This window comes from Mesoplodon mirus (assembly GCF_964341445.2).
Source record: "Mesoplodon mirus genome assembly, chromosome: 15".
Lineage (NCBI taxonomy): Eukaryota > Metazoa > Chordata > Mammalia > Artiodactyla > Ziphiidae > Mesoplodon > Mesoplodon mirus.
Window position 1 is genome coordinate 14,789,928 of NC_138991.1, and position 15,691 is coordinate 14,805,618.

General features: G+C 52.3%; 1 protein-coding gene across 3 annotated transcripts in view; it reads right to left on the bottom strand.

Annotated features, from left to right (window-relative positions):
- The window catches only part of SLC12A5 (solute carrier family 12 member 5), a gene marked incomplete at both ends in the record, with an annotated part of 36,224 nt that overhangs the window by 10,807 nt on the left and 9,726 nt on the right, over positions 1-15,691 (bottom strand). For all 3 annotated transcript variants that reach the window (XM_082643528.1, XM_082643529.1, XM_082643530.1), the window contains 13 exons: positions 382-480; positions 800-918; positions 1,529-1,703; positions 4,075-4,132; positions 4,280-4,378; positions 4,690-4,860; positions 6,483-6,694; positions 7,514-7,755; positions 9,730-9,860; positions 10,359-10,413; positions 11,244-11,390; positions 11,764-11,895; positions 12,119-12,213. In XM_082643528.1, coding sequence (XP_082499654.1) covers positions 382-480; positions 800-918; positions 1,529-1,703; positions 4,075-4,132; positions 4,280-4,378; positions 4,690-4,860; positions 6,483-6,694; positions 7,514-7,755; positions 9,730-9,860; positions 10,359-10,413; positions 11,244-11,390; positions 11,764-11,895; positions 12,119-12,213 — 1,735 coding nt within the window. The remainder of the gene's footprint in view (positions 1-381; positions 481-799; positions 919-1,528; positions 1,704-4,074; positions 4,133-4,279; positions 4,379-4,689; positions 4,861-6,482; positions 6,695-7,513; positions 7,756-9,729; positions 9,861-10,358; positions 10,414-11,243; positions 11,391-11,763; positions 11,896-12,118; positions 12,214-15,691) is intronic.

The following is a 15,691-nucleotide window of genomic DNA, read 5'->3' on the forward strand; positions in this document are numbered from 1 at the left end:
GCCTATTGTGAAGATAAAGAGCCATCAAGGAAAACGATCAGAAGTCCAGCCCCACATAAGGAGCATCTTCCGTGCACCAAGCAGTGTAATGCTTACAAGGGCCTATGAGGTAGGTGCAGTTATTGTCCCATTTCACAGTTGAGGAAACTGAGGTTTCCTTGTCAAGACTGGAAGGTGCTGCACACTATTGACAGGAGAGGAATTCTAGCTGAGACTGTTTATACAGTGTCATGTTATTACAAGGAGACCTTCTCCGGGACTTTTCTCATGCTAGTTGTGAAAAGTGGAGTTTGGGATCCTTAGACCTGGAGGGGATGGGCTGGGGTGAGGGGGAGATGAGAGGACGGTCCTCTGGGGCAGGGATGGGGAACGGGCACCCACCAGTGGTAATAGCGAAAGCGTGGCCGCCAGTTGGGCGTCCTCAGCAGCGTCTGTACCGCACAGGCCAGGTTCACAAACATGTAGCACATCAGAAAGAACCTAGAACACAGAAAGGTCCCAGGAGAGACAGAGCTGCAAGGGGAGACAGAGACAGAAGCACAGGGAGAGAAAGGAAAGGGAGAAAGAAACTGGGGAGATGGCCGAGTCATGTTCTGGGGCTTAGGAAGAGGTTCAAAGGCCAAATCCCCTTACAACATGCCCTGATGCATGTGGGGATGAATCTCCGTATAACAAAGGACAGGTTTCTACGACAGTGGGGTTGTTAAAGTGTTTGGGTGGGCTGTCCAGGGTCACAGCTGAAGGATCCAGGTAGAGAGACCCCCAGAGCTGATGGGGAGGGCAAGAGGCCAGCACGCACATAGAGAGGATGGGGGCGACCTCGTCCAGGGATGCAATGAGGATGCCAATCTCGCAGATGCAGGCGGTGAGAAGCAAGGCCCACGTTGGCTCTCCGTTGGCTTTGCCGTGGCCGAAAACCTGGGGACAGAGCAACCATCACAGGGGCCTGAGCCCTTAAGGACTTCTTGTCTCTCTCGTCCAGTCTTGGAGACCAGTACGGCAGAGGCAGGGAGAGGATGCTGTATTTCTCATCCTTTAAATGTACCCAAGGGGATACCAGGTTTTTGCTGTATCTTGCCCACTCTGACATTGGTACCCCAGTGCAGTGCAGTTCAAATGATCCCTGAAGGGGAACAGGATGGGACACATGGAAGAGGAGCTGCAGGGGGCCAGCAAGCAGCCATGACTGAGTTCACCATAAATCTTTTTTTTTTTTAAGTACCACAGAGAGCACCTTTCTCTTACTTGCCCTTTGGCTGCCTCCCTGAGTCCCCACCCAATCACGAGGCCAAAGGAGGACCATTCATTTTTCCCCTAAGCGCAGACAACCCTGCCCAAAGACATGGCCCTGATGTTGGGCCCAAAGGCACACCCATTCTTCTTAGTGGTGGCACAGAGCAGCAGGGCCCAGAAGGCAGGTCAAGGCTTGCCATGGCCCCTGCTCCCTGGGTAGCCGCCCTGGGCAGGGGCCTGGCTAGCTGGCGTAGGGGGTGGACTGTTGTCCCCACACCCTGCCCCTGCCACTGACCTGCAGGAAGGGTACTATGCCATCGCGAGAGATGGCCTGCAGCAGGCGTGGAGCCCCCGTGAGGCTCTGCAGCCCAGCGCCGCAGGTGGAGAAGAAGGATCCGATGACAATAACCCAGGGGGACGGCCAGGCCAGGGTGCCCACCACCAGGTTGCCATTCACAGCTTCGCCAAACCTGAAATGAAGCAGCAAAGGGACAAGAGATGCTGGGTGAGCACCACCACCTGGATCTCCAAGGTCTCCCACACAAACTGCGGGACCAACCGTATGTCCACTATAAGGCTAGGCTGTGCGGGGGAGAAGGGACAGACAGAGCCCCTGATGACCTGGGCACTTTCTGTCTGTGTGACCTTGGGCAAGACATTCAACCTCTCTGTGCCTCAGTTTCTTCAGCTGTAAAGTGAGGATCATTATAAACCTGTCTCATACAGTTGGTGGGAGGAATACGGAGATAACATATGTAAAATACCTGGCACGGTGCCTGCTATGTGGTACTAATAGTGACGCTATTTTTCTTTTTTTTCTTTTTTTTTTTTGCGGTCCGCGGGCCTCTCACTATTGTGGCCCCTCCCACTGCGGAGCACAGGCTCCGGACGCGCAGGCCCAGCGGCCATGGCTCACGGGCCCAGCCGCTCCGCAGCATGTGGGATCTTCCCGGACTGGGGCACGAACCCGTGTCCCCTGCATCGGCAGGCGGACTCCCAACCACTGCGACACCAGGGAAGCCTCTTTTTTCTTTTTTTAATGATTGCTTAAAATATGGGTTGGCAAATAACAGCCCTTTGGGCTGGCTTCCTCTTTTTTTTTTGGTACGTGGGCTTCTCACTGTTGTGGCCTCTCCCGTTGTGGAGCACAGGCTCCGGACGCGCAGGCCCAGCGGCCATGGCTCACGGACCCAGCCGCTCCGCAGCATATAGGATCCTCCCGGACCGGGGCACGAACCCGTGTCCCCTGCATCGGCAGGCGGACTCTCAACCACTGCGCCACCAGGGAGGCCCGCTATTTTTTTTTTATTGAGGTATAGTTGATATTCAAGATTCTGTAAGTTTCAGGTGCACAACATGGTGATTCACAATTTTTAAAAGTTGTACTCCATTTATAGTTATTATAAAATATTTGCTGTATTCCATGTGCTGAACAATATATCCTTGTAGCTTATTTATTTTGTACGTAGTAGTTTCTACCTTTTAATCCCCTACCCTTATCTCGCCCCTCCCCCCAACAGTGATCCTAGTACGAGGTCAATTGTGTAATACTATGTCATCCTGGGCAGATATCTCAAACTATTAGAACCTCAGTGTCTCCATCTGAGAAATGGGGGTTCTGGCCTCATCATGTAGTGATGGTTTGTGGTGTGAGGATCAAGAAAAGGATTTTCTAACAACGACACTGTCTTCAAATGGAAGATATGCTGCCTCAGTAGGTAGAGAGAGCCCCGTCCCTGCAGTGTGCAAGCAAACGTGCACTCAGATGAAAGATTATGCTGAATGACCTGCCGAATCCCTTGCAGTCTTGTGGGAGGTCTACGATGAAATGAAATGAAATTAGATAAATGGAGGTTAAGTTGCCCTAAAAGCTAATAGGTGTAATATATGCAAATGGCCCATTTGGCCAGGTCACCTCCCTACTTAAAATCCTCCAGGGTTTCCCCCATTTTTTATAAAATAAAGCTCCAGTTTCCTGGTGCCAAAACCCAGGCCTCCAGGACTGGCCCTAGCCTAGGTCTCCAGCCTCATGTCCCCACTTCCTGGAAGCCAGAATGGTGCCTCGGAAACTGACTTCTGTGACAGGACCTCCTGTTTCACCCCGCTGGTTGTGTATGCACACACCCTCCAGAGGTGTGTGCTCCAGAAGCCCTGAATGCTTACAGCTACTTGTACCCCTACATGCGCGCGCACACACACACACGGCTCTTGGTCCCCTCTACCTTTGTCCGTGCTGTTCCCACTGCCTGGAGTGCCCTTCCCCCTCCTACTTTCCTAGGTAGTCTCTACCACTCAGCACGTAAAGTGGGAAGGAGAGATGAGAAGGCGTGTATAAGGCACTTCCACAGCATCTCCTCTTCCCCGACCCTCTGGGACTGGATCGCAGCCTCCATAACCCCCAGGCTTTGTTTTATCACCACCCCTACTGCTCTGCATTTCAAGTCTGCTGACAAGTATGGTGACCAGCTCCAAAGAGCTCCTTCAGAGCAAAAATCATTAGTTATTTATCTTTGTTATTTATCCCTGCCCCCAGAACCCTGGACAGTAACTAACACATAGACATCCAGGAAATAGTAAATGAATTAGTAGATTTTAAAGAAAAAGGAAAGGAAAGTATCATTATCTTAAAGGAAATCAGACACCACTCATGCTTCTTGAGTTGGAGTGACAAGAGAAAGGTGAATTATAAGAAAGTGAGTAGACAAGCAAGCCCTGTGGCCTCCCTCCCACAAGGCCCCTTGCCCAGGTTTCAACTACCCTGCCAGGCCTGTTTCCCAGAACCCGGCCCTCCATGCCCACCCCACCCCCCAGAACAGGATCCTCCCTGATCCCCTTACTTACTTGTCCCGAAGGACGACCCCCTCGATGCAGGCCCCAAACAGAACAACGGAGCTGATGTCTGCAGCAGAGATGAAGGAGAATCCCCAGGGTGGCGCGCCCCTTCCTCCCCACCCCTCCTGAGCCAGCCAGGTGAGGCAGCGGCTTCAGAAGCCCTCCGTCTAGCCCTCCACGCCCACGGTGGTCCCAGCCCAGCAGTGAAGGATACAGACAGCGGAGGTGGTGGCGATGGCCAGGATGGTGCCAGTGGGAATTGACTTCTGGGCATCCCGCAGGTCCCCAGAGCGGTTAGAACCAGCCATGATCCCTGTGAACAGAGGAGCAGCTAGGACAGGAGCCACAGGAGACCAGACAGACTGAGAAGAAAGGACATCAGCCTCAGAGTCAGGAAGCCGGGGATCTAGTCCTGGTCCACTGACTCCCATGAGAACTTGGGCATGTTACTTGGCTCCTCCGGGCCTTAATTCCCTCACCTGTCTGTCCAGTGGGGACTGAATTGTTGGCTCCTGCCTATGTAATGGGGCTGTTGGACTCAGAAATTGCCCACATCATGACTGACTCTCTCCCTACCCATCCACTCCCAGCCAGAGTCCTCCCTTTCTGAGCCCCCCCCTTCACCTGTGACTGACGGGAAGTAGATGCCAACCAGCAGGGTGAAGTAGGAGGTCATATCGCTGAAGACGTAGGGATGGTCCATGTCGACAGGGGCACCATCTGCCAGGCCCATCGAGGGCATCCCACGCCTTTCCACAATCACCCCCTTGGTCAGGTAGGAGCTCCAGAGGTTCTCTGTGGGAGAGACAGGATGCTCAAGGAGAAGACCAGACGTCAGGGTGCCAGAGCTCTGGGGCCAGGAGGTGGGGTGGGCAGAAAGAAGGGTCAAGGTCAACCACCTCTCACTCCCCCTGGACCTTATTTCCACCAACATTTCCTAAGCTCCCGTTTTGGGCCAGGTCATGTGCAGGGGCTTTGCACATGAATCAGATCTAGTCCTTGCCCTCAAATGGTCCAGTCTACTGGGGGACATAGACACACACATCTCAGACTGATTCAGTGTGTCCCAAACTGATCTCACCACCCACTCACTCCAAATGGCTCCTTTCCTATATCCCTTATTTTGGTAAATGGCACTATACCGTCAACTCAGACAGCTTGACATTGCCCTCAACTGCTCCCTTTCCCCATCTCCGTTTCAAAACCATCTCCACCTCCTGTCCCTTATTCCTCCTAAATATTTCTCAAATAGGCCCCTTCTCTCCTTTCCAGGGTTCCTCCACTTCTGCACTGAATGTCAAGTTTAGTGATAATTGCGATGAGAACAGGCAATTCCTGTGCGGAGGGCTGTCCTGTAGCACTGTACGTGTGTAGCAACATTCCTGGCCTCAGCCACCAGGTGCCAGTAATAACCCTTCAGTCGTGATGACCCAAAACGTCTCCAGACGTTGCCACTTGTCTCCTGGGGGGCAAAACACAGCCCTGGTGGAGAGCCACTGTGCCATTCCCACGGCTGTCACTCCATCACTCCAGGTAAGAAAACCACCATCTGTCACCTGGACTCAGCATCAGCCTCCTCCTAGACTCCCTGACTCGGTTCCCTCTCTGCTTTTAGCCCATCCACGTTAGCAGCCAGAGTGAACCTTCACAAGCAACAAGCTGACCCCGTCCGTCCCTTTACTCAGAACCCTTTGGTGGCTCCTCGTTGCCCTCACAATACTGTCCAGACTCTTCAACATGGCTTCCAGGGCTGACCGCAGTCAGGCTCACGCCAGCCTCTCCAACATCATTTCTTGATTGCCCCTCCTTCCTTTGTACGTTATGCCCCAGTCATACCAAATTACCTGTGGTTGGAAGGACACAATATGCTCCTCTGTGTCTGCATGCTTCTAGGCAAGCTGTTCTTCTGCCTGTAATTCCCTTATTCCCTTTGTATAACTGAAAATTTCTTATTTGTCCTTCAAAACCCTTCTCAGATGAGTCCAGGAAGCCTTGTCTCACCACCTTATACACATGACCACTCCCTCCCTTGGGAGGTCTCTGTTCATTGAATGCACACCTACACATGTCCTAATGTATTTGCTATTACATCTGTCTCTGCTATTAGACTCCTTGAGGCCAAGAACTGTGACTTATTTATGTTGTGCTCCTGGTGCTCAGTGCAGTGCCAGGCAGTTAGCAGGTACCTGGTGAATACTTGTTAAGCTGATGACTTTCTTTCCCACTAGGTGGTAAGGTAGGCAAAGGCTCCCTTTCATCTCTACCTCTCTGTGATCCCAAGGATAGAACATGGCCCAGAGTAGGTGCTCAATTAAAACTGATCGCATTTAACTGAATCCCGAGGAGTCCCTTAATCCTGTTTAAGCCACAATCCCTGCAGCATTCCCTGGACACCAGACCTCTTCCCTCCCTCAGACCTTTGATGAGGCCACTGGCAGCGCCAGGAATGCCCTGGATCTCCGTGACGTTGTTTCGGGTGAAGTACTCGTCACAGGTGGCGTTGAGGAATCGGGAGGAGCAGAAAAGGCCCCAGAGCCGTGTGGTCACCGTCTCATTTCCTTCCCAAGCCAGCTTGGCACAGACATCAAAGCCATGGCGAGACAGTGTGCGGTTCCCCAGGAGGCAGATCCTAGGGAGAGAAACAAGGGAGGAGGATGGTGAGCGACGTAACTTTGCCCTGGCTTCCCAGTAGAACCGCCGTGGGAGCACGAAAAACATAGATGCCAGGGCCCCATATCCAGAGATTCTGATTTAATTGGGATGGAGCCCAGGATCTGTGTTTTTTCAAAGCTCCCCACAAGTGATTCTTTTCTTTCCCCCAGGCCCAGGCAGTGAAAGCGCCAGGGTCCTAATCCCTGGACCGCCAGGGAGTTCCCTCCCCCCAGGTGATTCTAATAAGCAGCCACGGCAGAGAACCACTGCTTCTGGGCGATGCTGTTTCAGCACCGTGGACAGCAGTCTCCGTGTGCCGTTCTTCTGGGCAGTGGGATGTAGGGGAATGTGCCCTAGGGAGAGAGGCGGAACCAACAGGGATCTGAGCCCCGATACCCTCTCTTCTATGTCCTCTCCCATGATAGAGAAGGTGTTTAATACTAAGAGGTTGTCACATTCCAGAAGGTTGTCTCCACCCAAGAAAGGTTCCCTAACACAGACCAGTCTTCCCTTTAGAAATTGTTCCACTTGGCTCTTCCTAAGTCCACCTCACCAGCAAGCCATTGACCCTCACATGGAAAACGGTGCACACCTCCAAAAAATGTTAGCCCGTCCTAAAGAGATTTCCCTTAAACCAGGAGAGGTTTTCCCTCCCAAGGGAGTTTATTGTAAATCCACAGCCACTCTGATTCTGAGAGATGGGGGCAGGGGGGTTGGCAGAGACTAGTGTGAAGACCATGAAACCAGTCCAGGGAGGAGGAGGAGGATGCCTGAGGCTTAGGGCAGCAGCACTTACGGGAAGTTGGGTGGGTCAAAGGCAGATTTGATGACCCCGGCATAGATGGCCAGGATGGAGAGGATGACACAACCCAGGAAGACAAGGGCAAACTTGTTGACATACTTGACGCCCACAAATACCACGGTGGCCATGCAGGTGAGCACACAGGTGCCATACACACGCATATTGTTCAGCATGGCTGCTGCTTCCCCGCTGGCATCTTCTGCCTTAAAAATGGCCATAGCTGGGAAGAGGTAAGCCTGTGGGAAAGGGGTGAGGAGGTCAAGTAAGTAACCCAGTGAGAAACAACTAAGAATCACCCCAAGGAAAAAACCTGAGGTGCAGGCAGGGCTTTGGAGAAAAGATACGCATCACAGCATATTTACAGTAGTACAAGACTGGAAATGACATCCAATGATAGGGGAATAGTTAAGGAAATCATGGTCTATCCTGCAAGGACTATTATACAGTCATTAAAAGATTGTATTGCAGAAATGTTGGGAGCAATTATTAAGTTCTATTATTTTGTTATCAAGTATAGTTCTTAATGATTATTTATTGTTTTTTTATTATTTCAATAAGAAAGGCAGGTATAAATTAGACATTCATCCCTAGAGGATTGGGTAAAAAAATCATGATATTTCCAAATAGACTATGTAGCTGTTAAAAAGGACAATATAGATTTATATGAACTGACTCAAAAAGCTATCCATGTTATATTAGGTAAAAACAATCAATGTTTAAAAAGAATGTGTCTTATCTCATTTTTGTAAATATATATGTGTACTTACATGTGACTATATACACACATATGTGTATATGTATATGTCTGTCTGTGTGTAGATACATCAAAATGTTAACAGTCGTTTCCCCTGAATGGTAAAAATGTGAATAATCTTTATTCTTTTTGCACATCTGTATTTTCCATAATTTCTATACTAAATATTAATATATTTATATTCTTACAAAAGTTATTTTCACTTGTGATATTTGCAAAGAGAGTTTTGCATTATTAGAGAAATCTATAGAGTTATATTTTCTAAAGACAGAATACAATATCACAAAGAAAAACAAAAACTAGAAGGATACACCAAAATGATAATGATGATTTGCTTTAGGAGATTGTTATTTCCTTTTTTACATTCTTTGATTTTTTTTTTCCAATTTTATGCAATGGGTAGAATTGCTTTTATAATAGTTTTTTGATTTTGTAAAAGCCATAGAGGTCTATTATTCTTCTCTCATAATTTGGCTTTTTGGGTCCTTTATTCCCCATCTATCCTCCCTGCTCCTGGACTCCTCCATTCCATCCCAAACCCAGAAGCTGCAACATCTATTAGTTCTAGTTCTCTGAAGCCGAGTGGTTGGGTGGACAAGCATGGGCTTCAGGGTCAGAAAGACACAGGTTCATATCCCTTCCATACATCCCTTAAACTCTCTAAGCCTTGCTTCCCTCATCCATAAAATGGGGACATCTTCTAACTAATGCAAGTGTTGTGAGGATAAAATAAAATGATACATTGAAGGCCACGGGGCCTGGGTAGAGTAGGGCTTTGGGAAATAAATGTCAGCCCCACTTTCTATGTACCAAGGAACCCTCTTCAGCTCCCACCTCACCTCCTCCTGCAGGGGCAGGAAGAACCGAGACCAAAGTCAGCAGCCATCCACTTCGAACTCTGCCCAGGGACCTGACTTCTCATCAGTCACTGCTTCTAACAGAGCTCTTCCTCAGCTCCCTCTTCTTCTCTGCAATCCGCTAGCCATCAGCCCTCTACCACTAACATTCACAGAGTGCTTAGCACTGTCCCTGGCACACAGTAGGCAGTCATTGTGTGACATGACTTATTATTTCTTATTTCATGATTTTACGCTTCCCGACCCACCTCTGCCACTCGGTAGCTGAGTGACCTTGAGCAAGTCATTTCACCTCTCTGAGCTTATCATTTGTAAAATGGGCATCATAATACTTAAACCTCATGAGGATTCAAGCTAATGACTGTAAAGCACTTGGAACTCTGCTGAGAGCACAGTGGGTGCCTGATAAACGACAGCTGTTCAGGTTACATAATTAGTGTATCCTGTCTCCCCAACTAGACTGTGAACTCTTTCCAGACAGACCCATGTCTGATTTCCCTTGGCCTTACTTAGTGACCCGGCCTACAGGAGGCGTCCAGGGAGCATCAGTTAACTGACGGACAGCCTGGGGCCCACACCTCCTCCTTGGCCCCTCTCACCAGCAGGATTTCGATGGTGCCCAGGATGTACATGGCCCCAGCAAACGTAGTGCCCAGGTAGAAGCAGAGGCCCACAGCGCCCCCAAACTCTGGACCCAGAGACCTGGAAATCATGTAGTAGGAGCCGCCAGCTGCAGAAAAAACCCAGTATCAGCAAGAGGTTCGAGGGGCACTGGGCTGCCGCAGGGCATGAGGGAGGATCAGAGACAGTGGTGGGAAGGGGGCTGCTCTGGGCCTCCCAAGCCTTACAAGCTGTAGCCCTAGGACTGAAGGGAGACCCAGCCAGACACTGAGTGGCCTCTATAGCACTAATTCCCATGTTGCTAATTACCCCGCTAAGGAGGTCACGGCTCAGAAAATAGGATGATGGAGAGGAGGGGCTCAGGCAAAGGGAGGAGATCTTGCATTGCCCCATTCAACACCATCAGCACCTCCGTCCCCTCCCCTTCACACGGCTGCCCCCATCTGTCCCATGAAAACGCCGTAACCCAGCCCCCGAATCTGCGGTTTTGCTTCTCTGGGGTCCTGAGGGCACCCAAAGCCCAGGACACTGTCCCTCCTTCCAACTACTCAGGCCTCCCTCCCAACCATCCAGGCCCCTTCCCCTCCAAGAAGCCCCAGTCACATACCAGGCACAACACCATTGGTTGCAATTGCACTCATGGAAATGGCCGTGAGCATCGTCTGTGAGGAGGGAGATCGTCAGAGTGGCGAGTAGGGTGGGGGCCACGCCTTCTACCCCATAAACACCCGCCACACCCACAAGTCCTCTTCCACTGAGCTTGTCCTCGGTCCTGTTCCAACACCTACTCCTGCCAAGTCCTTCTTGTCCAGAAAACCCCTTCTTCACCAAGCACATGAAAGAAAAGCAAGCTATAGCATCAGAGAGCTCTGGAAAGCCCAGCTTGGCCTCTGACCAGCTGTGTGACCGGAGACAAGTCACTTCAGTTCTCTAAGCCTCAGTTTCTTCCTTTATTAAATAGGCAGGTGTACTAGCTTCAGCACTGGCTACTTAGCTTCAGCACTGGCTACTCACGCAGAGGGGGCTCAAGGGTCACGTGTGAGGAAACGTAAATGTCATGAGAAGTAGGTGTTTAGTGAACATGTGATTTTTTTTTAGAGAGGATGGGAATAATTCAGTTACAAAGCTGCTTGGGACCCATAATCCCATTTTTTGTGAGTCAAGACCTACCAAAATGTTACCTACTGTGAGACTGTAGGTGAGTTTTATGTATTAATGTACACCTATCTTTTTCATCAATGAGTCTGCGGTACCTGTGTAATTACAGCCAAGCACACACACACACAGCCAGGTGAAACCTGGTTAATAGCCATCAGGGACTAGCCTGTGAGACGCTGGAGGGACCAGTCAGACCTAATTTACTCTCAAAGATTACACGCAGTGGTTCCTATAAAAAGATCAGGTCTCATGCTTCCTCCTCCTCCCCCTCCCCGCCCAGGTCCCTGCTCAGCCCCAGCTGCCAGGCATCAGGAGAGGGGAGCGTGTCACTCACACAGGAGCAGCAGATGAAGACCATGCAGAAGGACTCCATGATGCCTGCGATGCCCACCACCCAAGTGAGTCTCAAGAAGAGGATGACACCAAAGATGTTCTGCAGGCACGGGAGGTACACGCCCATGAAGGTGCCCATGCGGGGGGCCTGCCAGGGAGGCCAGCGTCAGTTTCTGCGGCCCCCCAATCACTACCAACACCCCAGGCCCACTCCTCCTACCCCGCTCCCTCCATCCCCCACTTTCCTCTTCTCTCCATCCCCGTCCCTTCATCCCTCTTCCCTCTGATTCTCATCTCGCTCCCCTCCTCCCTTCAGGCCTCCATCACCTACCCTTCAGGCCACCCCTCCCTGTCCCCTCCATGTCTATCCCACCTCCCATCCCTTCCCCTCCCTCAGCATCCGCCTCCCATCCCTCTGTCTCCATCATGCATCCCTTCATCTGAATCCATCTTGCCTGCCCCACCCCCTCTCCCCTCCCACCCTCCCTCCTCCCTCAGCCCTTGTTCCCCGAGGCCCTCACCTGCACCGGCTTCTTTTTTCCACCCTCATTGTTTTCTGCCTCTTCGTGCTCCCTACTTCCCTGGGGCAGGTTGGTGTAGTTGGCCAGGCCACTGAGCAGGGAGGACACCATGGGGCTGGTGTCCATCTCCTCCTGTGGAGGGGGGCTCTCAGTGTGGGGAGGCTAGGCCCTGGGTGTGGGGGCGGTGCTAGACGGTAGGAGGCCAAGAGAGATGCGGACCAGGAGGGCAAACCATTGAGGCTGGGATGAGATGAGCAAGGAGGAGGAACAGGCAAGGAGAACAGGGAGGGAGGGGGTTAGGGTACGAAGGGGGAGGTGAGCTGCGGGTGGAGGCCCAGCTCCCCTAGCGACCCACCTCGAACAGGGCCATGTTCTTGCCGTCATACTCCTTCCCCTTCTCTGTGTCGGTGCTGTTGATGAAGGGGCTGCTCTCCTTGGGGTTGCCATCACCTGAGAAGGCGGAGGAGTCAGGGGCCTGGCGCCAGCTGGTTGTGGCCCACATACCTGGACGTCCAGCTGAGTGGCCACTTTAAGTCTCTGAACCTCGGTCTGCACATTGGAAAACTGGAGCTAATACCACCTCCCTTGCAGAATTTTAGTTGACAGCGCATACGAAGGGCCTGGTGCGCTCCCTGGCTCGTACCGGGTATTTAATGAACGTAGAAGTGCTCCCTTCTCTTGGGGGTCCTACTTCATTCACCAGGGCACCCTAGGCTCTCCAGCGTCCCCTCCTTGACCATAACTAGCCCATCCTGGTGTTTGGGGTGGGAGCATGCTCTTTCCTAGGGGGAAGGCAGAGAACACTGCAGCTGAGGCCCCAAGGATACTCCACCTCTTGGAAGAGTGACCCCCTTTGGCATCTCCTGTGTCCCTCATTCATCTTCAGTCAACACGTATTTACTGGATGTCTCCTGTGTGCCAGTGTGGGCATGGGCGTGGGGGAGTAAAACACAGAATAAGACACCATCCCAGCCCTTAGGGAACCCAAAGGCAGGGGAGATAAACCAGCAGCCAGGAATTTCCAACCCAGAGTGATAAGGTCCACGGTAGAATATGAAAGAAGAGCTGTGGTAACACAGGAGAAGCGTTCAGCCCAGGCTGGGAGGTCACGGAAGGCTTCCCAGAGGAAGTGACGTTTCGGCTGAGAACTGAAGGATGAGTAAGAGCTAGACTGGGAGGGAGGCGGGAGGGTGTTCCAGGCAGATAGAACAGCAGAACAGCATGTTCGATGGCCCAGAGGTGAGAGTGAGAGGAATGGGTTAGAGGAGCTGGAGGAAGCTTGACCCGGCAGGAGTCTAAGGAAGGGGTACGGTGGGGTGGGGGGCAAGGATGGGGAGTAGCATGTAAAAAAAATGAGGCTAGGAAGGTAACTCTGGGCCAGGTCCTTAAACGACTAGCCGGCCATGCTAAGGATTTTGGACTTCATCCAGAGGACAATGGGAAGCCATTGAAGAGTTTCAGGCAAAAAAATACCATGAACAGATTTGTGTTTTAGAGCAATTGCTCTGGCCTTTAGATGAAGAATACAGAAGCTAGTTAGGGACTTTCAGAAATCTGGGCAAGGGCCAATGATACCCAGACCAGAAGCAGTGTGGAACAATGAATAGACTCCAGAATAATTGGCACACATTTCTATGCCAGATATTGGAGGATGTGGGAAGGAGGAATCTAGGATAAGGCCTGGTTTCTAGCATGGGTAAATGGGTGGATATGGTGCTATTTAATAAACAGGGGAAAGAAGGAGATTGGGGGTGGGGAAGTTGCTGAATTTGATTGCTGGTGAGGCGCTATAGGACACTCAAGTGAATATGTCCAGAAGCACTTGGATGTACGGATCAGTCTGGGGCCCAGGAGAGAGGCCGGACAGGAGGAAGACATGGGAGTAGCCCATGAAAAGGCGTGTAGGAAGTGTATGAAACTGTGTGCCTGGAGGAGATAACCCAAGAAGAAAGTCTCTAGGGCCTTAAGGAGAGGGTCCTTTCAAAGAGATATAAGGGGCCCTCCACAGACACACTCCCTTGGCTCCAGCCATCACACCTTCTCAGTTTCAGGGCTGAATTCCAGCAGTAGACATGTCTCTGGACTCCGGAGAAATTCTCCAATGACCAAAACAGAAGTGAAGTTGAGGCCCTACATATTCTGAATTTCCTCTCCCCTCATCTCCTGATCCCTCTCTCTTTCCCCATCTCCCCAAATCCTCCCCATCCTCTCCTCCTGGAAACCTTCCTTCATCTCTCAGCCAGGGTCCATCCCCAGAGCATGACCTGCTATAACCAACCTCACCCCGACTCAAAATTGTGGAAGTGATGCTTCACATCCTCTAGGGAAACCCACCACCGTCTCCTGTCACCACCTCCACTTCACTCATCAAGCCAAGAACTTCTGCTCCCAACAGGGGCCTCCACCAGCTCACTCTTCTCCTCACATATGTGGGTTCCTGGGACTCGCAGACCGGTCCTCCCAGTGGGAGCCTGGCATGTAATAGGTGCTCAGGAAAAAGTCTGTGGAGGTGAATTCCCCCAGGCTCCCTTCCTGACCCCCAGCGTCTCAGAAGAGCTGTTTGGGGCCAGAGAAAAGGAGATATAAAAGTGAGGTGGGTCCCTCCTCCTTCTAAGATGCTGGCAAGATGCCTCGTGTTCTCCTGCCACACTATGGTGGTAACTAGAGAGGTTGAAGGGGGATGAGGTGAGAAGAAATTTCTTAATGGTTAAGAAAACAGGCTGGAGCCAAGGAGATTTAGGTTCCAGTCCCAACTTTGGTGGCCGTGTCGACACGTTGGGCAAGTCACTTAAACTAAGCCTCAGTTTCCTACTTTGCAAAGGGATAATAATGGTGTTTAACTCATAGGGCTGTTGTGGGGATTCAGCAAAATAATGCCTGTTGGGCGTGCCTGGCACCTAAGTGTAGCTAGTGCCGTTACTGTTACAATACGATTACTAATAGACGTGGTACCGCGTCCAGCCTGGGCTCCCTATCCCACACGCCTTCCCCAGCAGCAAGCTTTAGGGGCCCTGTCTCCTGTGGGACTGGGTGCCTCGCTCCACAGCGTCCGCTCTTAGGGGCAGGACAGCCAGACACGAGAGCCCCCCATTCCTTTCACAGCCCCTCCCCTCCTCCTTCGTGGGGGCTCGGGACGCGCGCAGGGCGGGAATGGGGGGCGTCCCGGCCCGAGACCCGGCATCTAAGCAGCCCCGCGCCGGTCTCCATGGCGACGGCGCGAGCAGAGAGCGCCGCGCGGGGCAGAGCCGGCCACGCGCCCGCAGCGGCTTATGTAACGTGACGCGCAGCGCGGAGCCAGACTCCCGGCCGGATCCCAGCCCCGAGATGAGGGCAGGGGAGGGGGCGGTTCGTAGGCTTGTCCTGGGTCCCGCCTTTCCACCCGCCGCCTGGGTGGGACGCCAAGCGCCCGGTCTCGTCTGCCAGGGCTGATTTCGTCCCCTCCCTGGAACACCGGTTGAAGGGGAGGGGTGAGCTTCATGAGTTCTCAGAGGAGCAGGACTACGAAGGGGGAACTCGTCCTGATTCCCCAGAGCCGGGAGTCAGGATGATGGGAGAGCGCCGTGCGGCGCGCACGCGAGAGGCAGGGCCAGACTGAGGCTGAGCCCTCTCGGCCCCCGCCCCCGCCCCCTGGGAGCTCTCCGCCAGAATCGGCTTTCAATTAAGCGGCGGCGGCCAGAGCTCCCGGGGAGGAAACAGGCTAGCGGCGCGGGCTAAAGAGCCTCCCCTGGGGGCCTGGGGCCAGGCCTGGGGGAATCCCCAAGCCAGACTGGGGGAGTAGGGGAAGGCGTCAGACCCCAAGAGGAAAGGAGACCTGGGGGCCAGAGACGATATCCTTGTGTCCTTTAGTCCAGAGGAGCCTTCTTACTCTGGTCATTCCCACCTCCCCGAGGTCAGGACCCAGGTCCCCTCCTACATTTCCAAGAACCTA